Consider the following 15,143-nt stretch of genomic DNA (forward strand, 5'->3'; position numbering starts at 1 on the left):
GTAAATAAATATTTACATGCGCATATGCTTCGTTTACGAGTGAATTACTTTGGTAGGTACTGTTTAAAGATATAATTGGTCATGTGCGAGTCAGTCATGCGAGTTGCGATTGCGATTCGATGTATTATGTAGTCCCGTTGCCTTCTGTGGCCGTATCCTCGTTTTCTTTCTTCGTTAAAGGGGACAGTGGGATATGAAAAAAAATATTCGAATACGTATTCCGTCGTCCGCGTTGTCCTATACTCATAAACAGTTGGGTTTCTATAAAATTATTAAAATTTCATTGTCTACATCAACCAATACTTTGCTAAACACTTATAGAAAAGATATCAAGCCGTGCCTGTATGACAAAGCTATGAAATAGTTTCCGTACCTCGGAAGGAAATGCATTGGTACAAATATTTAACAAAAAGACTAACCAACGTCATTTTTGCCAAAGGAGAACGCCTGAAATGGATGGAGCTTTAACCCACTTATGAAAAGTCGTTTACAAGTAATGCATTAGGTATGCATCATTTTATTGCTATTTTTTTATATATCCTCCTGGCCGTATCCGACCACAGAGACTCCTTCTAGATATTATGAGCGTACCTGATGTGCTTGCTCTCAAGTGACTGGCATAACCACTCTTTGTTTTAAATGTGCAATCACACTGACAGCACGTAAGTATGCCAAATTATATTGTAATATATGGCAGGCGACGGTCTGGCCTTTATCTCATTACGCCTAGCATCTTGCTCTGCGCGCCTTTGTAACTTCAAACTCCGATACTTTTTTGCTTGCGGAATGTCTCCCTCGCGGCCGATCTTCTGCCTCAAATTCACACAGTGATGGGTCCATATCACATCTCCTCATGTGCCGCTTTAGCACATCTTTATATCGCATAAGTCGCCCTCCCTGTCGCATAAGTACGCTTACCAACCTGCAATTCGGAGTGAAATATGCGCTTAGCCACTCTTTCTTCACCCATTCTGGATATGTGTCCACACCACCGCAGTTAGCGCCTTACTATATAAGCCTCAATCCCGCTGACATTTGCTCGTCGTAAGGCTGTCGTGTTACTCACACTTGATGTGGAAGCTGTCTAAAGTACGAATATGTTTGCGGTATAAGCACCGAGCATTTCATCGAGCTTTTTTATAAGCTTCTGCAGGCCATTAGGGGACTCCGCCAGGAAAGAGTAGTAAACAGCTATTTGTTTACTAATGAATAAACATAAGTTCCCCTTCTCATTGTGGTAGGAGACGCGCGGCCATTAGTGGGCCGGTAATGGGTTGATATAATGAATAAATGAATGAAGGAATACACTTTTATTGTACACCACATAAACATATAGAAAAATCTATATATATATATATATATATATATATATAAAAGAGAAAGTTTGTGGGTATGTTCGGTATAGGCTCCGAAACGGCCGGACCGATTTCAATAAAACTTTCAGTGAATCTCCGGATTGACCTGGCGAGTAATCCTGTAAAGTTTGGTGACGATCGGAGCACTCATATTTTTGAACTGTCAAACTGTCAAATACAGCTTTTATTTATTATGATGATATTCTATTGTTGGTTGTACATGGGTGTAGATAATGATCTTCACCCGCTCGAGAAGAGAATAGAAGAGAATGAATACGGAGAGAAATAATTATTTAATACCTATATTATGAGACTTAAATTAAAAATTTAATGATGTAAGTTTATTGTTTAAATAAAATATAGCAAAATCTAGCCCAACGAAACGGGCTGGGTACGCTAGTTGTAAATAAAAATTTAACGAAAAGTTACAATTTAATGTGCCTCTAATATTTGCGGTTTTCTAAATTTGAACTTTAAGGTTATGTGCACTTTTTAATTATGAAACTGTTAAGTGGTCGGTAGTGTAATAATGCCGTAGTTCTTTAACGTTGAGTAGATTTACTCAGTCGTACAAGTTACGTAAGGAAGGTACATAAGGTGTTAATATAAAGTTACAACTATTTTATGCTAACCACCAGTATTCGCGTGAATTTTGTAGCGAAGCGGATTAATGCGTATCCATGTTTCGTCGAATATTTTAATATTATCATAAAAAATTATCTAAAATGTTTATTTTAATTCTGTTGTTCATCTTATCTTGTGCATACTACGTATATTTTCGTCAAAATAGAAAACCACTGTACAAGTTTTCCCAAAGTTTACCGAACACCGGATATTTACCGATTCTTGGACACACCCATTGGTTTTTAGGAGGACCTGAAAGTAAGTGTTTCTCTGAATTTAAAATATTTAAGAATTTATAGCTACTACGAACAATATTTCTATTTATTGATAGACTAAGAAGTCATGCGGGAAGAAATATGTAAAAGTATATTTTTGTAACTACTTATTGTGTTATATTGGTAATTTATAATTCGAGTTTGTTGTTCCTGATTTAAGGGTGTTATACTAAATGTTTGTTGTTCGTACGAGGTTTTTTACGCCCTTGTGAAAAAAACAGCCTTAAGTTTACAACAGTAGGTTCCTTGTTTTCGAGGCCGGAAAAGTAGGCAATTGCAGAATGAGTATAGTTTGAAGTCATGCGCAGGGCGCAGGCAAGGACTTTGACAATACAGGTCAGGCAAAAGTCAGTGGGTATCGCCAGGCTTATAGCCACTTATAGGTAGGTACCTAAATAGTGCTAAAAGTCCAAGGAAATACAAATCTGAAGTAGCTTTATAATAATAATAATCTTTATTGAAGGGAATAAATTCAGTTTTTTTTTTGTTTTTTATTGTTCAAAATAAATGTAACAAATATTTTCCAACATAATTATCCATCCCCTTAGAAACTATGCGTTTATGGTGGGGATGGCGGGTTCGCAAGTGTATATATTTAAAAATATTCAACTACTAAATGTAAATGTAACTTAACCTTAATGTAAATGATTCAGACAATCTTAATCGAACAGTGGGATTTTTTTTTGAACTATTAGCTAAAAGATGTCCTTTACATTTCCTTAAAAATATATGTAATAACTAGCTGTTGCCCGCGACTTCGTCTGCGTTAGATTTTGTTTTTAAAGTATTCAGTATCGCTAAGCATTAAATGAGTATAGTAGTATATATATATATAACATGTGACTGTCAATTAATTATAGACAAATAATTTGCAATAAAATAAAATTGCGACTATAATTAAAGATCTAAGCTATCCTATCTCTAAGTTGGAGCAGACTGCTCACGGTGTGCCAATTTAATTTAAAATCGGTTAAGTAGTTTAGGAGTCCATCGCGGACAAACATCGTGACAGGAGATTTATATATATTATAAGATAAGATAAGATAATATAAATACAAAGACATAAATTTAAATTTAAATCATAATAAATAACAAGAAATAAAACCTCCGTCAGAATAATTACTCTTTTGAATTGTGTCACACTTTATGGGTTATTTAATGCCTAACCTTTACAAAAACATTTATGTCTGAAATATAAACTATACAATAATGAATTTGATTTAGTCATTTTCTAGAGATTTTTTTTGTTCAAATTCTAGTTCTGTTCATCCTTTTACGCGCATTACGTTCAAGTCACAAAACGTTCCAAGAATATCACATTTACGTTGTGATATTTATTGGATTCCCTTTTTGTAATGAATTTTAAAATTTTCACGTACTTATGATTGAGAAAATTCAATTTCCGATAATGAGTGGCCAGTATTCTAGGTTTTGCACCCAACACGCTATCACTCGCATTTTTATGTGCCTCAATTAGTACTTCCAGACTTTCAACTTTTTATGTCTTAATTATATTATACTCTTTCTCCTTAAACTTGAAGTCGATATATTTTGGTTATAATTAATCATGACCCCTTAAGTGGTGAGTCCAGCACGGTTAGCATGGGCAGGAGACAATTATCTCCGCGTGGAAAGGATAAAAATGTATCTTCTTCAGCTTTATAAACTCTCAGAGCATTGGCGCACAAGTGGAAATAATATCCAAATAATTCATGTGTAATAATAAACGGTGGTTAACTTCTCCAATTCCATGTTACCGTGCTTTAGCAGATGGACACGTTAATTATATCACTTGTCACTTGTCACTATAATCGAGCGATATAATTTTTGTCTTCTGCCTGTGCTAGCCCTGCTGGTGGGTTTATGAGTGGCAGGACAGGTTTATCCCCAGCGGGCCGATTTGTTATTTTTTAATTTCCAAATTGTCGGTGGGTGAGTCAGGTGTGAGGCGGAAGTTTGTGATAACCCCACCCGCTACTATGATCGCTAGGTGATGATGAAGTCTCTTATTCATAAAAATATTCATAAGTCATCTTAGTACCCATTACATAAGCTACGCTAACTTTGGGGCTAGATGGCGATGTGTATTGTCGTAGTATATTTATTTATATTATTTATTTATTACAAAAAACGCAGCGTAAACGTTTTCAAATTATAATTCTTATAATAAGGAAAATGTTTCACACTTCCTTTTTTCTTAGGTAGGCAAGGTAGCGAACTAAAAATATGTACTTATAATAAATAATATAATTAAAATGTACTTATTTTAAAATTTATATGATGAAATTTAAAAATAAGTATTTATCATCATCGTATATAATCAATTATTTATGTATGCAAGAAAATGTTTATTTTTGATCGATGATATTTTTTATCTTTGGTGGCCTAAAAATAGTAGTTTTTCTCATTTTATTTACTATTGTGGGCAATAAAGATTTATTATTTTATTATTTTTATTTTCTCGGATATTAGTCTGTAGTCTTATTCTAAGCATGTTCAAGTATCTTCAGATCAATGGGTGATGGGTTTGATATTCGAGTTGGGACTAAATTGTTAGGGTTTTCATATTAGGAATGTGTGTCCGCTGAGGAATAGGTCTATGGTCATCCATCTTTTTTGATCTTCATTAGATCCTTACCAAATTAAAATAGAAACCTCAAACTATATTTTGTCATTCTTGTCTTCCAATGATTATTAGTGTCTTAAAAATAAGGGCAGTGAAATAAATAAAAATTGATTTTCCGTATGAATATACTTTTAATAACATTTTTTCTGAGCGGTGACAGCGGATTTCGATTCCCGGACGCGCTTCTAAGATTTCGGAGATATTTGTGTCCTAAGCATTAAATATCACTTGCTTCAAAGATGAACACCGTGAGAGCACCTGCATGCCTGAGAGTTCCACATAATGTCCTTTACGGCGTAATAAAACTTTCTTATTTTGGGAGGAGACCCATGCCCTGTAGTGGGTCGGTAATACATTGAAAATATTAACGGTGATGACAATTTGCACCCTCTCAAACTTCCCTCGATAGCTGTCAAATGTAAAAAAGCACGCAAGCACGATTCATAAACGTTCACCTAAGGCACTAACGTTAGTGTAGGGCACTCTATAGTTCCGTACATCTGAAAAAAGTATTAAAGTAAACGATATTGTTATTTTTAATTTAATGGAAAATTGGCATCTGTGAGCCAAAGCTAGTAAGAAGTTTCTTTTGTTGTCATATTCATCGTATTTACAAATTCAAAAATTTGTTAGGATGCTGGCTCTTTCTTGCTCTTTCATGCATAGAAATTAAGAATGTAGATAAATTATAAACGTACTCTACTTTTTATGTCAGAAAAGTATTCGTTATCTGCCGGATGAAACATAAAAATCGCGGAAATTTAATGCGTTATGTTGTTTCAGGAGTTTTAAATAACATACAGCATCTAGCAAACCTCGTAGAAGATTCAGGTGGCATAAGCAAAGTTTGGATTGGCCCATCTTTATACATAGGTTGGTAAGATGTCTATCTACACTGCTTTTATGTAATAAGACCCTCAACGATGTGGACAGTTGACATCAAACGAGTCGCTTGGAACCGCTGGATCCAAGCGGCACAAGACTCCGTACAAAAGACCAATTTCCCGAATTGATCGTCCATTTATTGACATGCGGTTGATGATTCAATATATATTATCAATTATTCAATTTATATTAATTTGTATTAAAAAATAATTTCAGTGTCGTTAAATCCCGAAGATGTTCAGAAAATTCTGGAGAATTGTTTACAAAAGGATTCGTCGTACAGATTCCTCCAAAATTGGTTAGGGAACGGACTCTTTGTTGCGCCAGGTAAATTAATATTGTATCTACTTATGTAATAAAGGACAATTAATTAGGTTCCACTTACACTTTTTTACCATGGAACTACGAGGCGTTACTTAAGGATCTACGCCGTTACGTTGTTAATATTATTCCAAATCAACTTGCAACATCACTCCCGTGTCCACCTGAGGCGTAGGTGTTAAGCCTTTTGTGCAAAGGCACACGAGGCTTGATCTAAGCCCGTTTAGTCACAGAATTACACCGGCAACCGCGCCGAAACATAGCATTGACACAATACTGCTAATCGGCAGACATAAGCACGGTGGTAATACTTCCCCGGATGGGCTCTATCACAAATAACTCTACTAATACTATCCGCTTAGCTGTACCTAACAAATTTTTTTTTAGTGGATCTATGGAAGGCGCATCGTAAAGTGCTCTTGCCCGTATTCCACAATCGAATAATTGATGACTACATCGATGTTTTTGGGGAACAGGGAGACGTTTTGGTGGAACGCCTGAGAGATCGTTTGGACAAACCGAAATTCGACGTGTTCAAATATATCACCTCGTGTATGTTGGATATTGTGTTTGGTTAGTATTTATTAGCTACTTAAAGGTACTTATCAGAATTATAATAAAAAGTTAGAACCTTCATATAGGTATGGTAATGTTTTATGCAAACGAAAGTTTATTCCAAAAATGTATAAATTTATCAGTTTAACCAGGACTCCAAAGGCTCGATTAAACAAAGACAAAGTTTTGAAGACCTCCCTGGCGCAGTACCTAATGACAGCTGCGCTGTGGTTTCAAGTTGGAGGTCCCGGGTTATATCCCCGGCTGGGGTAATTTACCATTATATCATTTCTGAACTTTATCTGGTCTGGTCTGATCGGAGGCTTTATTGGGTGTCTTAAATAACTGCCATACCTCTTAATAGGTTGGCCCGTTATTATCTTTGAGTGCATCATCACTTACCACCAGGTGAGAGTTCTGTCAAGGGTTAATTTTTAGTCTGTAAAACGTTTCTCAAAAAATTAATAAAAACATTTTTTTGATAAAAAAACGTGTCTCGAATGCACTCGTCGGAAATCTTATCGCTAAGTGTAAACAAGTGGTGGTAGATGCACTGGACGGGTACACGGAAGCATCATGAAAATGCAAAAGATAAAAATAATGCAACGCGAAATGGGAATTGCAACGTTGCATACGAATGAAATCACGTAACGTCACAATTTTTGAGTGAATATCGTTTTGGTTTGTTAACAGAAACAGCTATGGGAGAGAAAATGGATGTGCAGCATAACCCAGATACGCCATACTTGCGTGCCCGCAACACTGTCATATCTATAATTGGGATGCGACTTTTCAAAGCTTGGATGCAGCCAGACGTACTCTTCAACCTGACACCCTATTCGAAATTACAGAAAGAAAATATTGATCTAACGCATAAGTTTACTGATGAGGTAAGTTTTATTTCTTCATTTGGAGTTCTACGATATGACACGCAATCTTTATTTAGTCTGAGGCCAGCGGACTGATAAAGAAAATAATTCAGGCTGACAAGAAAACGATAAATATTATGTTATGAATTCATTAAATATAATTTATAAAAATAAATTTCGTTATTTGAACAAAAAGAACAAAAGTTTTTTTATAAAATAAGTAAGTAAGGATATGTTTTCCAAAATTTTACGGAATGCTGTGCGTAAATGCGTAATCGCTGAATCAACTTCCTTATTATGCTTATGTCAAAATCAAAATAAATGGTGCGACGGAGTTAAGTTTAATAGCTATTCAACAAAAAAAAATGATAACAAAAAACAAAAACCTACGTAATCAATGTTTTAATTTAAAAACCACTAGTGACCACACAATTAATGATGAGTGATAAATAAATAAATCATTAAATTAATTCCGAACGGAATCGTAAAGAATAGAATAGAATAGAATAGAAAAACTTTATTGCAACACAAAAAATACGAAAAATACAAGGAATAGCACTTAGTGCAGAGGTGGCCTTATCACTAAAAGTGATCTTTTAAAAGCAACCTGAGCGTGCAAAGCCGATAAAAAGGTGGAAAGTGGATGGTGCATACTTGATGTATTTAACAAATAATAAATAACATGCACATACATAATAAATTTTGATAATTACTACAAAAATAGCGGTAGAATAGATATTCATGCTATTATAAACTTACATAATAGTCAATTACATAGATACGTACTAATTTTTTCATCGATGTTTAAACAGGAATAGGTGAAGAAGTAATCTATTGTAACTTCAATTTTTGCGTCTCTCGCTTTCAGACTTCCTCGCATTTCTTTTGCACTGCTTGCAAAGGAGGTATTGTTTTACTGTCACTCTTTGCTTTGTTCAGTAAGATATCCTCAGATAAAGATAAAAATAAAGCGCAGTATTAAAAGTATGGTTAAGAGAACCTGATTAACTAATTGGTTAGGGCTTTTACTGAAATCCAAAAGCTCGTACGGTTACTCTCCCGTTGTTACAGTGCTCAGTGATTTATCGGAGGGCAATGAGACATTTATGTTGTGTTGCACACCAACATAACATAGAATTATTACTTTCTTTAATTACCTAATATTTTTATTACAATTGAAAAATAAAGTAAAAGTTAAATATCCATATTGCGTATACATGTTAAGCAATCAAGTTCAAGAACCTGGAATTATATTGACATAAGATCTTGTTTTAGGTAGTAAGGAAAAAGAGAATTTTATTTGAAGAGAACTGCTATGAACAAAAACTAGGTAGGTACCTCATGTTATAGTTTGCGTCATGTTAGAGGTAATTTTTTTCTTAGATTGGTAGGTGCCAAAAACAAAGACCGTGCCGCTAAGCAAATTAGCGTTCCGGTATGATATCGCGTAGAAAGCGATTAGAGGTATGGGTTAAATATAACTGCCATACTCCCTAACAGGTTAGCCCGCTACCATCTTTGACTGCATCATCACTTACGAACAGGTGAGATAGCAGTCAAGAGCTAATTTGTAGTGTAATAAAAATAAACTCGAACCAACCGTGGTTGGGACAAGAAAAAGACGGCGCGTAACGAAAAAATGTGACGCGTAACTGAAAAATGTTACACTAAATTTTTTTCCAACCCCGATAAAGAAGTTTCACTTCAAAAAGGTTACCTATTATGAAAGAACACGACGCGGCAAATTTTATCGATGTTAATTAATTTGAATTGTAAGGGTCATTGGAATTATTGATATCTAATGATAATCACTAATGTGTACTAATCATTAATCCCAATTTTATGATGGTGAGAAGAAAAATCCTTGGTATCTCCTAAAGAGAGATCCTCTGATATATGAGAGCATGAATGTTTAAAAAATATGTATTATTATCAGCCTAAAAAGTAATTAAAAAGTTAAAAATAATAAACAGCTACTCCTACTACTCTCACATTTATACTTTTACTCTCATATATACCTAGTCCTAAATGATACGTAATTTTTTATTGATGTCTGTCTTATTCTAAGGCCGTCGAGATCTTTTGGAGCTATTACTGGACAGAGAAACAAAGTTCACAGATGAAGAGTTACGGGATCATATAGACTCTATCACGATAGCGGGCAACGATACGACAGCTTTAGTAATATCTTACGCTCTTTTATTGCTCGGGTGCCATCCTGAGGAACAAGAGAAAGTTTATTTAGAGTAAGTTTATTTAGTGTAAGTTAATTTAGAGTAAGTTTATGATAGGTACCAGTACTAATAAGTACCGGCACTTTCGCGGTTAGTCATAATATAGTTTCCGCCGCTAAGCGCCTTTCTACTTTTCCTGACGCGTATAATTTGAGTAGCTTTAAGGCAAGGGTGAAAAGATATTCATATAACAACATAGTCAACAAACGTTTGGCCACCAAAATTGTTAATAAAATTCACTTTCAATTAATATTTCATGTAATTTCAATGATAACATGATTTTAAGCCTTACAAAATAATTATAACTTATATTAACATATAATGCAATGCATAGTCAGTACATCTATATATATAAAAGAAAGTTGTGTTAGTTACACCATTTATAACTCGAGAACGGCTGTACCCATATGGCTGAAAATTTGTGGGTGGGTAGCTTAGAGCCAGGAGACGGACATAGGATACTGTTTATCCCGTATAAGTAATAAAATACATTTTTTTTTAAATTTAAAATCAAAATAATTATCTAGCCGTTCATTAGTAACAAAACACAACTGACAGCGCACGTCAAGTACTCCATACCTAATCGTAAAACTGTTGAAGTTACCTATAGGGAGGTTCCGGAGTAATATGAGTTTTACGTATTGCACTTTATAAAGACATTGAGATGTAAAATATATTAAGGCGAAATGAAATTCGCGGGGATAGCTAGTATACTTATAAAAATTTAATTTATGTCCAAAAAAATATATCAAAATTTAAAAAGAAAATGCACTGTAACAATATAAATATTAGAAGCAAAAATAAACTCGTTGTCCAGTTTACTAGGCTACACAAAATTGCAAATTCATTCAAGGGCAATTGTATATTATTTTATAACAATAAGTTCAAAGTTTATATAAAACGTAAGCTTACAGAAAAATCCTATTATAATATTAAGGATTATTTAAACGATAAAAAATGTTTGGGTGTGAATTGCTCTAGCTTCATAGCTTAATTTAATTTTACTGGAAGATGGTTATAACAAAAAAATAAATTTACCCGGCTAAGTTTGTTGTGGGCTCTTCTTAGACCAGGGCGCGTTTTGAACCCTCGTATGCATATGTAATGAGTTTTTTGTTTTTACGACAACGCACACATCGCCATCTAGCCCCATAGTAAGCCTAGCTTTTGTTTTGGGTACTGAGATGACTGATGAATATTTTTATGAATAATATACATAAATACTTATAATATACATATAAAAATCCAGACACTGAAAAACACTCATGCTTATGACACAAACATTTTTCAGTTGTGGGAATCGAACCCACGGCCTTGGACTCAGAAAGCAGGGTCTCTGCAAACTGCGCCAATCGGCTGTTGATAAATGACAGCATTGATTTATCTATCAAATTATGGGTTTTGTATGAAGAAATTCGGCAACATATTGGAAGAGATTATAATATATAATTGAAAAAAAAAAATTAAAAATTCATTTATTTATGATCAGATTACATTGGATCAATAACAATAGAGACGATGGCGACAGGAAAAGTTTAAAACTGCGTTCCAGCCGCTTTTAAACTTTTCCTGTCGCCATCGTCTCTATTGTTATAATTAAACTACCAGATGATATTAAAACACTGATAAGTTTTAACTGACTGTAAATTTTTAAATTTCCAATGAAAAACAATATCGATTTTATCGGAAACTTAAAAATCAATTAATAAACAAAAAAACAATGGCGAACACCCAAACAAATATTTTACCTAAATCTGTAGAAGTCGAATTTTTAGACGCTCATGAATTATATAAACATTTTTTCCCCTATTTTATTATTATTCAGTGAAAATAACTAAAATAAAAGTTTATATCTTTTTAAATTTACTACTTCCTTCCTTTTGTAATTTAAACATAATATGAATTTATTCTAATATCTGGCCAGTATAAATTATAACTGCTTCATTAATTTTTAAGTATATTATTCTATCTAATATTAAAATTGTAAATTAAAATGATTATAACCTTCTATTTAAAATAATTACAAATATACTGTTTTTTTCTGACTTATACAAAATAACTTTCATAATATACATTTAAAAAACGTGCTTAAAATAATTCTAACCATATTGCAATACGGTAAATCATTTATGTTCGTGTGCCTATTTGTTCAACATTGTGTACAGTATTGTGTGATAGCAGTAAATAAATGAATAAATGAGTTGGTGAATCGGGCAGTGGCAGAATACTGCCTTGAAAATCATAAACATTGTGTATGTTATCTACATATTAGATATCTTACAGATTAAGTTGACGGCTTTGATTAAGTTATACTGTTTTTTTTTAGATTAAAGGGCATTTTCAAAGAGTCTTCCAGATGTCCAACTAAGGAGGATCTAAATAAGATGGAATATTTGGAAAGAGTAATTAAGGAGACCATGAGATTTTACACAGTTGTCCCTATCATTGGCAGACAGACGCAGAAGGAACTAAAGCTCTGTAAGGACTTTTTTCACGATAAAAAAATAAGCTGACGATTCTTTTCCTCCGACAAACAGCATGCACCTATCATTCATAAGTCTAGTTCCCCCCTCGCCTTTTTACCATCGAACCGCAAGGCACCGTAAGGATCTGCATCCCTACGTGGTCGATATACCGCGGACACGTATGAAGCGCTTCACATCTTCCCTTCCAGCTTCCATTTTCCTCAGTACCTAGTACCTACAATATGAGTACGTACCTTCAAATCAATAGTGAATAGGCATCTTCTAGGCAAGCGCGCCCCACCTTAGGCTGCATCATCGCTTACCATCAGGTGTGATTGCAGTCAAGCGCTCGCGTATAAACATAAAATATATATATATATAATTAATTCACGAGTTTCTTCATCTTTTACTTAATGTTTCAGCTACGTGCACAGTTCCAGCCGGCGTGGGCTGTGCTGTGCTACCATTCGCAATGCACAGATCAAAACGCATCTGGGGACCTGATGCCGATACTTTCAATCCCGATAGATTTTTACCTGAAGCTAGTGCGAAAAGACATCCGTGCTCATATATACCATTTAGTTATGGAGCCAGAAATTGTATAGGTAAGGAGAATACCCGACCCATTTCAGTAATTTTTAATAATAATATCAACAATAATGTAGTAGCTAGCCGTGGCTCTATACCATACCGGCACGTCTTTTTCGGTATGGTAGCTAGATGCGTTTTAGCTTTCCGGTACGCCCTCCCCTTAAGTGTGGTGGCAGGTATATTCAACCGATTGTGGGTTTGATATTAGTGCCACAGCCTTAGAACTAGGTGAGATTGAAGTCCATGGCTTAAAGAAAAATTTAAAAAAATAAGTCAGGTTATCGATGTGATTATGTGACTTAACAGGCTTAGTACTCAACTTGACAGTAAAGTAAGTACTGAGTGAAAAAACACTGCAAAAGTATTCTGATATTTTGTCATGTTTCTTGGTAAAGCCCTGAATGTCTTAAAAGCTCAGTGTAGCCTGTGAGTTAGATCTTCTACCTTTAAAGTCTACGTCCAGTTAATTAGTCAAAAGGCAGCCGTGCCACGTCACTATGCGGCCGTAACGAAGTGATGTGGCTAAGCCGTAGAGTTTGGCTACAACACCGTGCTACAGATATCGGTACGTTACGGCATCGTGCTGAAGTACGACGTGCGATTATTATTTATTTTACAATACAGTACTTACTGCTAAATTTACTTATCGTTTTTATGATATGTAAAATCGTTTTCTTGCGGAGGCACTCATTTATATACCTAACTTGAAAAACAATAAAGTAATATCCGGGATATAACCAATGTAACATGAAAAATTGCGGAAATTTTAATTAAATAACAATACAGTACAAAATGAACAAAGTAAGTAATCAATAAAAAATCTTTATTAGCGCCAATTTTGTTAAAAAACTAAACATTACTGAATAAATTTGACAATTATTTAAATAGGGCAAGGCAATTCAACAGGAAAGCTAGCTATGAAACTTCCAGACTTTTGGAACTGCATCAGCAGACTTGATAAAACTAAATTTGCACTATGTTTTTTTGTTGCGCAAAATCGTGTTTTTAGGAACCATACATACACGTAAAAAGGTAGACATAGGTACGAAGCAAAACCTTATCTTATATCTTTAAACGAGCTATTCTTGTATATATATATTATTGGAATCTCGGAATAGGATCCAACGATTTTCATGAAATTTATTATACAGGGGGTTTCGGGGGCGATAAATCAATCTAGCTAGGATTCATTTTTAGAAAATGTTTTTAGAAATGTTCATTTTATTTGTGTTTTCCGGTAATAACCGATTTGGTGCAACGAAGTTGCACGGGTCAGCTAGTGTTACCGAGATACACGAAACTTATTACTGCATATACTTACCTACAAGAAAGCTCGTTGATATATTTTACATAACGAAAATATTGAAATAGCCGAACCGGCACTGTACCTACTCATAAAGCATTGTTTTAAATTTGTTCGCAGGACGTCACTTTGGAATGGTAGCAATGAAGAGTATCCTTGCAAATGTTTTGCGAAGTTATAAAATTACATCCAGCACTTGCAGCCGTCTGAAAATTGAAATACTCCTATTTCCAGTTTTAGGACACATGATTACTATTGAAAAACGACATTAACAAATAATTATTCCATAGTCACGTCTTTTAAAAGGGCATAAAAAAATTTCGTCATCTGTGGTAAACAGACCGTGGCTTACTTGGAAAAGCACTTGCTGACGATTGCTGCCAAGCGGGTTGCGGGTTCAAATCACGCAAAGTTCGAAATTATATATGCATTTAAAAAAGGAAAAAAATATTAATTTATAAAAATACCTATTATTACAGAAGTATTTAAGTATTATTGGACTTTTATTATATGTCATGAATTTACTTTACAGATTTTTTGGTACTTTTTCCGATGTCCGTTGCCTTGTTCCGTGCCCTTTTGAATGGCAACAATTTAATCGGTCACTAAAGTAATCGGGACTTCGATTCATCATCATCATCAGCCCCTATCAATTCTGTGCCCCCAAAAGTGAGACAGTACCTCTTATCACTAGTGGCTATTATCACTTTTAACTTGATTCATCATCATCATCATATCAACTAATTAGCAGCCCACTACAGGGTACGGGTCTCTTCTCACAATGAGAAGGGGTTAAGTGAGTTTTGCACCACGGTGGCCCAGTGCGGACTTGTGGACTCCACACACCTTTGAGAACATTATTTAAAAATCCCAGGCCTGCAGGTTTCCTTACGATGTTTTCCTTCATCACTGAAGCAAGTGGTATTTTAATTGCTATAAAAGCACATAACTTAGAAAAAGTTAGAGGTGGTATACTCACTGGGCTATCACAATAATTTTCAAGATTGAGGATTCCTTATTCATCGCGGTCTTAAGTTCGA

General features: G+C 34.5%; 1 protein-coding gene across 1 annotated transcript; it reads left to right on the forward strand.

The window, feature by feature from the left end:
• Positions 1-2,005: 2,005 nt before the first annotated feature.
• LOC120631194 (cytochrome P450 4c3-like) lies at positions 2,006-14,554 on the forward strand. The gene is made up of 10 exons (XM_039900674.1): positions 2,006-2,237; positions 5,664-5,753; positions 5,982-6,092; positions 6,474-6,659; positions 7,335-7,531; positions 8,786-8,840; positions 9,579-9,756; positions 12,071-12,222; positions 12,632-12,814; positions 14,224-14,554. Exons 1-10 carry the CDS (start codon positions 2,081-2,083, stop codon positions 14,373-14,375), a joined length of 1,461 nt encoding a protein of 486 aa, XP_039756608.1. The 5' UTR covers positions 2,006-2,080; the 3' UTR covers positions 14,376-14,554.
• The last annotated feature ends 589 nt before the right edge of the window (positions 14,555-15,143 follow it).

Source organism: Pararge aegeria, chromosome 17, assembly GCF_905163445.1.
Source record: "Pararge aegeria chromosome 17, ilParAegt1.1, whole genome shotgun sequence".
Taxonomy (NCBI): Eukaryota; Metazoa; Arthropoda; class Insecta; order Lepidoptera; family Nymphalidae; genus Pararge; species Pararge aegeria.

Bases quoted from the DNA above. Each gene is read 5' to 3' on its own strand.
- LOC120631194 (XM_039900674.1), top strand. From the start codon at position 2,081: ATGTTTATTTTAATTCTGTTGTTCATCTTATCTTGTGCATACTACGTA. The intron at 5,754-5,981 runs GTTGGTAAGATG...AAATAATTTCAG, and splicing joins TGGCCCATCTTTATACATAG to TGTCGTTAAATCCCGAAGAT. The intron at 8,841-9,578 runs GTAGGTACCTCA...TCTTATTCTAAG, and splicing joins CTGCTATGAACAAAAACTAG to GCCGTCGAGATCTTTTGGAG.